At 53.9% G+C, this 9253-nt stretch overlaps 1 protein-coding gene across 1 annotated transcript in view; it reads left to right on the top strand.

Moving 5' to 3' along the window:
• Positions 1 to 7281: 7281 nt before the first annotated feature.
• The window catches only part of STX1B (syntaxin 1B), a 31281-nt gene continuing 29309 nt past the window's right edge, over positions 7282 to 9253 (top strand). The window contains exon 1 of the mRNA XM_074954284.1: positions 7282 to 7396. Within this exon, the coding sequence (XP_074810385.1) occupies positions 7367 to 7396 (30 nt within the window). The 5' untranslated portion in view covers positions 7282 to 7366. The remainder of the gene's footprint in view (positions 7397 to 9253) is intronic.

Genomic DNA, 9253 nt, shown 5'->3' with positions numbered 1-9253 from the left:
TATCGCCCCATGCCCAGGAGTCTCCGTCCCGGAAGTTGCTCTGCCCTGACCGGAAGTTGCCCTCCCGGCGCAGAAACACGTCACCCCGCCCTTAGCTCTTTTGGCTCGGGTGCGCGCCCGAAGGACACCATAAAGATACTGGGGTGGACAGACAGTCGCTCTGGTCCTCCCAGATCTCTGTGTCCGCAGCTCTGCGCGCTCAGCCAGCTGCTGATCCGGCCCCAAAAACCACCGCGTCGGGACACGCACAGCCCCAGAGAGACCAACCATAGAGTGACCAAGCCAAGAGAGACCAGAGAGTCACCTTGTCAACTCCAGGGCGGGGAGCTGGCGCGGGGGCGGGAAGAATGGGCTACGGGGCCTTTCATAGAATCCTAGAAAATCAGGGTTGGAAGGGACCTCAGGAGGTCATCTAGTCCAACCCCCTGCTCAAAGCAGGACCGATCCCCAACTCAATCATCCCAGGCAGGGCTTTGTCAAGCCGGGCCTTAAAAACCTCCAAGGAAGGAGATTCCATCACCTCTCTAGGTAACACATTCCAGGGCTTCACCACTCTCCTAGTGAAAAAGTTTTTCCTAATATCCAAGCTAAACCTCCCCCACTGCAACTTGAGACCATTACTCCTCGTTCTGTCATCTGCTACCACTGAGAACAGTCTAGAGCCATCCTCTTGGGAATCCCCTTTCAGGGAGTTGAAAGCTGCTATCAACCCCCCCCTCATTCTTCATTTCTGCAGACTAAACAATCCCAATTCCCTCAGCCTCTCCTCATAAGTCATGTGTTCCAGCCCCCTAATCATTTTTGTTGACCTCCGCTGGAAATTTTCCAATTTTTCCACATCCTTCTTGTAGTGTGGGGCCCAAAACTGGACACAGTACTCCAGAGGAGGCCTCATCAATGCTGAATAGAGGGGAATAATCACGTCCCTCAATCTGCTCGCTATGCCCCTACTTATACAGCCCAAAATGCCGTTAGCCTTCTTGGCAACAAGGGCACACTGTTGACTTATATCTAGATTCTCGTCCACTGTAACCCCTAGGTCCTTTTCTGCAGAACTGCTGCCGAGCCATTCGGTCCCTAGTCTGAAGCGGTGCATGGGATTCTTCCGTCCTAAGTGCAGGACTCTGCACTTGTCCTTGTTGAACTTCATCAGATTTCTTATGGCCCAATCCTGTAATGTGTCTAGGGCCCGCTGTATCCTATCCCTACCCTCCAGTGTATCTACCTCTCCTCCCAGTTTAGTGTCATCTGCAAACTTGCTGAGGGTTCAATCCACATCATCCTCCAGATCATTAATGAAAATATTGAACAAAACCAGCCCCAGGACCAACCCTTGGGGCACTCCGCTTGATACCTGCCATCAACTAGACATGGAGCCGTTGATCACTACCCGTTGAGCCCGATGATCTAGCCAGCTTTCTATCCACCTTATAGTCCATTCATCCAGCCCATACTTCTTTAACTTGTTGGCAAGAATACTGAGGGAGACGGTATCAAAAGCTTTGCTAAAGTCAAGGAATAACACATCCATTGCTTTCCCCTCATCCGTCAAAGGGGCCCATACACTGAAAGTGGACGAATACAGAGACAATTAGCATGGCCCCCGACCAAGGATGACACACTAATTGTGAAGTGGCCTAGTGGGGAGAGCACTAGACTTAGACTCAGGAAACCTGGGTTCTTTTCCCAGCTCTACCACTGGCCTTCTGCATTACCTTGGGCAAGTCACTGCCTCTCCCTGTGCCTCAGTTTCCCCTTCTGTAAAGTGGAGATAAAGACACTGATCTCCTAGAGTGAGACAATGTGGGGCTGGTCTGGGAAAACCCACCTATCAATATTGCACATACCTAATGAGTTGATGCACATTATTAGGTGTATTATGGTAGCATTTAATAGAGACTCAGTGATTTGCCAAGGGTCACACAGGGAGTCAGTGGCAGAGCTGGGGATAAAACCCAGGAGTCCTGACTCAAAGTCCAGTGCATTAATTACAGGATCTATGATGCCTCCCTTCCGGCAGCTGGCTGGAGGATCGTCCTGAATCCATGCCAAGTGCCAAATCCACAAGCCCAACTTCCCCTTTGACATTGGCAGGTAAATCCCAGGGTATTGCTTTCGGCAGCAAGGCACTGGCTGCTGCTCTTCTCTTCTCTGTGACTGAACGCCCATGCTGCTTGCTTGGCACTTTCCCTGCCTGTCTCTCTGCACAATGAGTCAGGGCTGGAAATCATCCTGGTGGGAACCAGAGTGAATTAATTCGTCCCGCCAAGGCCAAGCTGCAAAGCCAAGGGGACAGAGCAAGGGACAGTCCTCAGTCCCAACCTGCAGCCCCTGCTATCCCAGCCCTGGGCTCCTCCTGCCCCACACTCAGCGGGTGCCCTTCCATCCTGCCCTGCAGCCCCCTGCTATCCCAGCCCTGGGTTCCTTCACCTCAGCACTGCTGGTGCCCCTAAATCCTGACCCACAGACCCCTGCTGTCCCAGCCCTGCGGTCTTATACACACACAGTGCTGTCAAAGCCCCTCAGCCCCAAACCACAGGCCCCAACTAAACCTGGCTGCAAACCCACCATGGTCATTTCTGACTCCCCTCAAAGTCATCGGTTTAACCCCACTTCCTAAGGATGAATGCCAAGTGAGTCAGCCCTAATTTGGCTCCTCCCCTTCTGAGCCCCAGCCCTCTTCCATGCTGACTCACCCCTTACATTCATGGCCATAAACTAGCTGCCTTGATTACCTGACACACTCCAGCATGACTCACATGCCATAGCTACTGCTTCCAGTAAAAAAGGACTGTAGAGAAAAACCACCAGATAAAGTCATCCATTTATTCATTCTTATCTATTAGGTGCACTAAGGTGGCATCACTGACCTTGTGGGAGATCAGGGTCCCTGTCGTGCCAGGTGCTCCACAGACACAGAGTGAAAGAAAGAGCCTGCCCTCAAGACTTCCCCATCTTAGGCCATGTCTACATGAGAACTTAGATCAGCCAAACTGTTGTCGCTCAGGGCTGTGAAAAAAACACCCCACGGAGTAGCATATTTGGCCGGCATAAGCACTTGTGTACAAAACGGTATGTCGATGGGACACGCCCTCCTGCCAGCATAACCACCGCCCCTCGTTGAGCTGGTTTTATTACATCAAAAGGAGAGCGCTCTCCGGTCGCCATGAAGCGGCTACACGAGAGATCTTACAGCGGCGCAGGTGTATCAGAACAGCTATGTTGCGGAAAGCTTGTAAGTGTAGCATGGCTTCGTATATTATCACAAACAACATGCATATCTTTCCACAAGGGCACCAATCCATCCTTTCAAGTCCTAGTCATCCATCCATCCATCAGCCCATCATTCTGTCCATCCATCCATCTTGACAAGCTGTAGACATCCATCCTCCCATCATCCCGGCTATACCCATCCCTCCTTCCACCCATCCCAACTACACCCATCCCCCCTTCCACCCATCCCGGCAAAACCCATCCTTCCTTCTACCCAACCCAGCTACACCCATCCCTCAATCCACCCCTCCCGGCTATACCCATCCCTCCTTCCACCCATCCCTGCTATAGCCATCCTTTCTTCCACCCACCACAGCTATACCCATCCCTCCTTCCACCCACCACAGCTATACCCATCCCTCCTTCCACCTATCCCATCTATACCCATCCCTCCTTCCACCCATCCTAGTGATATCCATCCCTCCTTCTACCCATCCCTGCTATACCCATCTGTCCTTTTTCCCATCCCGGCTATACCCATCCCTCCTTCCACTCATCCCACCTATATCCATCCCTCCTTCCACCCATCCCAGCTATATCCATCCATCCTTCCATCCATCCTGGCTATACCCATCCCTCCTTCTACCCATCCTGGCTATAGCCATCCTTCCTTCCATCCAAGGTCTAGACATTGAGCCATCTAATCTCTGTCCCTCCTTCCCTCCATCCACCTATCTCTTCTCTAACTCTACCTATCTCTTCTTCTATCCATCCATCTATCCTCTACTTTTCCTTCCTTCCTCCCTCCTTACAGCCATCCATGCTGTACCCTTCCTTCTTCCTTTCTTCCTTCCTTCCATCCATGCCTCCAAGCCCTTCATATAGCTCTGTCTTTCACCTCCAGCTCTCTTAAAATCAGTGCCGTGGTTCTAAATGGTACCAATACTTTTGAATGTCCCCCTCACATCTCGAACACTTACATCTAATTCCCCAGCTGCAGCAGCCAAAGGAGTCTAGGACCACTCGTTGAACACGCCCATTGCAGACAGGACCGGGTGTGGTGTAGCTCACAATGGCTATTTGGGCTTAACCGTAAATTCCCTTCCAAGGGGAATGATTTGTTCACCATACAATTATACTGGTCCAGCAACAATTGTGGGGGCAGCTATACTGGGATAAAGGAGTCGTATCCTGGTAGAACCTATTCCCCTTCCTGTATTGGACTAGCTATACTGGGATAGGTAGTTTTATCCCAGTTTAGCTGCATCCATGCAGCGGGGATCATATGGCTTTAACGAGGCTAGGATAGATAAACCGGTGCAACCTGTGGTATCAGGCTCAACGCTTACTGTGAGAGCAGAGCGCCCCCTACTGGGCCCACCACGCCCCTTGCAGCACAGCACCCCCAGAGCCGCTCACTGGGGCATTGGGGGCCAGCACTGACTGTCGTGGGGGGGGGGGGAGAGAGAGAGAGAGTGCTTTGATTTTTTTTACCGCACACATTGTGGTGTTGAGCAGCTATCCATGGCTGTGAGTGTGTGTGTGTGTGTGTTCTGGTTGGGTGCCCTACACAACCACAACATACACAGTTCCCTCACACCACAGCAATGAGTCCTTACACAACCACAGCATAAAAACACTGAGCCACTGACACCACAACACTGTGTGCCCTACACAACCAAAACACACCCAGCTTCCTGACACCACAACAGGGAGTGAGCTACACAACCACAACACAGACCCACAACCCTCTAATATCACAACAGTGAGTGTCCTACACAGCCACATCACACTCACACACAATGCCATAACTGTGAGTCCCCTACACAACCACAACACATACAAACATTCTCTCCCAGTCTTTCATGCACACACTCTCCAAGACAAACCCCAGCACAGAGACCCACAATCCACACTCAACACTGTCACAAGCTAACACACTTAAGAGGATGCACACACACTTTCACAACTACACTTCAACACCCCTCATCTGCTGACAGATACACACATACTTTAGCACCCCTCATCTCCTGATAAAAAACACACACAAACACACAACCTCACAATCACACTCCAGTATCCCTTATCTGCGGATATGCACACACATGCACACACACACTCTAAAAACCCTCTCATCTGCTGATAACACCCACCCCCTCACAACTTCACTCTTACACTCCACATTTGCTGATACACACCCACACACACAGCTGCACGCGCTCTAAAACGCCTCTCCTCTCCTGATGTACACAACACACACTGGCGGCTTCAGAGCAAGGCGCACGCCCCCCCAGTGCCCACTCCTGGAACAACACACCTAGCTGAACCAGCTGGAGGCAGGCTCTGAGGCAGTCACTCACGCACGCACACACACACACACACACACACTGCAACACTCACAGACACACACACATTACACACTCTCTGAGACATTCACTGACACAAACACTCACAGACACACTGACACACGGACACACTAATGCTCTGAGGCACACACACACACATTGAGATACTCACTGACACACTGCAACACTCACAGACATACACTGACACACACTCTGACACACACACACACACTGAGGCACTCACTCATGCACACACACACATTGCAACACTCACATACACACACACTCTGAGACACTCACTGACACACACACTGACCCACTGCAACACTCACAGACACACACATTCACAGATGCACTCTGACACACTCACAGACACACACCAATACATGCTCTAAGACACACACCCACTGAGACACTCACTCACACAAACACACAGACACAGAAATACTGACACACTCACTGACACACACACTCACACACACACACACACACACTCTGAGACATTCCCGGGTCACACACTCACAGACACACTTGCAGACACACTGACACACAGACACACACTGCAACACTCACAGACACATACGGACACACACACTCACAGACACACACTGACATGCTCTGAGATACACACACGCACTGAGACACACAATGACACACACTGCAATACTCACAGACACACACAGTCACAGACACACTGACACACGCTCTGAGACACACACACACACTGAGACATTCACTGACACTCACAAACACTCTGACACACAGACACACACAGACACACACACTCACAGACTCACTCTTACACACTCACAGACACACACGCACTGAGACACACAATGACACACACTGCAACATTCACAGACACACATACTCACAGACACACTGACACTCACAGACATACACTAACACACACTCTGAGACACACACACTGAGACAATGACACACACTGCAACACTCACAGATGCACTCTGACACATGCTCTGAGACACACACACACACCCCGAGACATTCACTGACGCTCCCAAACACTCTGACACACAGACACACACACACACTCACTCACAGACACACTCTGATGCATGCTCTGAGACACACACACACACTCACACACACACACACCCCGAGACATTCACTGACACTCCCAAACACTCTGACACACACACACACTCACTCACAGACACACTCTGACACACGCTCTGAGACACACACACCCCGAGACATTCACTGACACTCCCAAACACTCTGACACACAGACACACTCTGACACACGCTCTGAGACTCACACACACACACACCCCGAGACATTCACTGACGCTCCCAAACACTCTGACACACAGACACACACTGCACCACTCACAGACCCACACTCACCGGCTCACAGACCCACCCAGTGACACACCCGCCGAGCCACTCACACGCACAGACCACCCCCAAAGCTGCACAGCCCCGCCCCCCCCCCAAACTACAACTCCCAGCGCTCCCCTGGGGGGAGGGGGGGCAGGCGGGCCGGGAGGGGGTGCAGGGAGCATGCCCAGACCCCCATCTCCCCCCTCCCTCCATCCTTCCCCTGCATCCCCCCCCCCGCCCCCTCTGCTGCATCAGCACCAACCTCCCTCCATCCTTGAGCAGCGGCAGCAGCCTCCCGCCCGGAGCAGGGAGCTTCGCCCGGCGCTGCAGTAACCCAGAGCCTCCCCCCCACCCCCACCTCCTCCTCTCCCCCCCCCCACGCCGCCCCGGCAGCAGGGCCCCCCTCCCCGCCCGGCTCGCGGGGTCTGCGGCAGCTGGAGGAGGGAGCAGCGTGAGCAGCCATGAAGGACCGTACTCAGGAGCTGAGGACCGTAAGAGCCAATGTCTCCTTTCTACCTAGCCTCGGGGGGACCCCCCCACATACCCCCAGGGCCGGGGGGGCGAGATCCCTGACTGCCCCTGGGGAGGGGACACTGGGGGGCGACCAGATCCTCCCCCCCCTCCCCCCGCCAAGCTGAGCTCTCCAAGGGGGAAGGGAGATCAGACCCCCCCCTCCCCAAGCTGAGCTCTCCAAGGGGGAAGGGAGATCAGACCCCCCCCTCCCCAAGCTGAGCTCTCCAAGGGGGAAGGGAGATCAGACCCCCCCCTCCCCAAGCTGAGCTCTCCAAAGGGGAAGGGAGATCAACCCCCCCCCCAAGCTGAGCTCTGCAAGAGGGAAGGGAGATCAGACCCCCTCCCCTCCCCAAGCTGAGCTCTCCAAGGGGGAAGGGAGATCAACCCCCCCCCCCAAGCTGAGCTCTGCAAGAGGGAAGGGAGATCAGACCCCCCCCCCAAGCTGAGCTCTCCAAGGGGGAAGGGAGATCAGACCCCCCCCCTCCCCAAGCTGAGCTCTCCAAAGGGGAAGGGAGATCAACCCCCCCCCCAAGCTGAGCTCTGCAAGAGGGAAGGGAGATCAGACCCCCTCCCCTCCCCAAGCTGAGCTCTCCAAGGGGGAAGGGAGATCAACCCCCCCCCCCAAGCTGAGCTCTGCAAGAGGGAAGGGAGATCAGACCCCCCCCCCAAGCTGAGCTCTCCAGGGGGCGGTGGTGGTCGGGGCAGACCCCCGAGCTCAAATCTCCCAAGGGGGGAAATTTAGATGGGGGGGGTCCATTGCTGAACTCCCAGGGAGTGTGTTTGGGAGGGGATCCAGCCCCCCCCATAGGGACCCAGAGGGAGGGGATGAGTTGGCGATAAGGTGCGGGGGGATAACCCCTCCCCGGGATATATTTCTGTGGGTCTATGGGAAGGGGTATGTGTGATGGATGCGGCGGGGGGGGGGGGTGATTCAGACCCCCCCAACCCCTTTCTTTCTAGCTGCATCCAACCCACTCCCCACCCCCTCTCTGGTGCCCCAATCAAATCGGACTTGTCTGTTTCATAATATTTTCCCCTGGTGATATTTCGCCAGTTTCCTGGCCAGGATTCCTATCCCCACCCCCCCTCCACTCTCCTTTGGGGGTTTTCTGGGAGGATGCAGGGGGGGGAGGGAGGGAGGAGGATTGCAGTGGCAGGATAAAATATATATATGGGGTGATGGAGAAAGAACCACCCCTTTTCCTCCCCCCCACCCCCAATTTATGTCACAGATCAAGGTTGGGGCGGTGGGCGGGAGCTGGGAATCTGGGTCTTTGCAAATCGTTCTCTCAAGGGAAAAGCAGGATCTATTTCTGTCTGTGATTCCTGTGGGTTATATTGGGCTCTGGTTGTGTGTGTGTGTGTGTGTGTGTGTGTGTGTGTGTGTGTGTGTGTGTGTGTGTGTACGTGCTTGCTCATTTCACTCCCCTAATAAAAATATCGCAGATGGCGAGAAAATTCTCTCCACCGGGATACACGCGGTTCAGGCGCGTGTGTGCGTGTGCGTGTGTGTGTGTGTGTGTGTGTGTGTGTTTAACAACAAATACCCAGGGAGAAACACAGTTTAATTACAGCCTGGGGGGAGGGGGGGGAATCCTTCCAAAATTGCTGGTTGATTTGCTTTCCGCTTTGCTGCTGGTGGATGGATGGATGGATGGATGGATGGATGGATGGATGGATGGATGGATGGATGGATGGAGACAGACAGACAAAGCTGCTCGGCGGATGGAGTCTTAAATAAGTGGTGGCAAGCGCGCCCTTCTGCAGTGAACAGAAGCGGGGGGCTTTTTCCCCCCTAGGCTGCGAGGCGGGAGGCAGGGAAGGCTGGCTGGGAC

The sequence above is a fragment of the Natator depressus genome, chromosome 6 (assembly GCF_965152275.1).
Source record: "Natator depressus isolate rNatDep1 chromosome 6, rNatDep2.hap1, whole genome shotgun sequence".
Classification (NCBI taxonomy): Eukaryota; Metazoa; Chordata; order Testudines; family Cheloniidae; genus Natator; species Natator depressus.
Note: the sequence above shows the minus strand (reverse complement) of the source record. Positions and strands in the feature narration are given on the sequence as shown.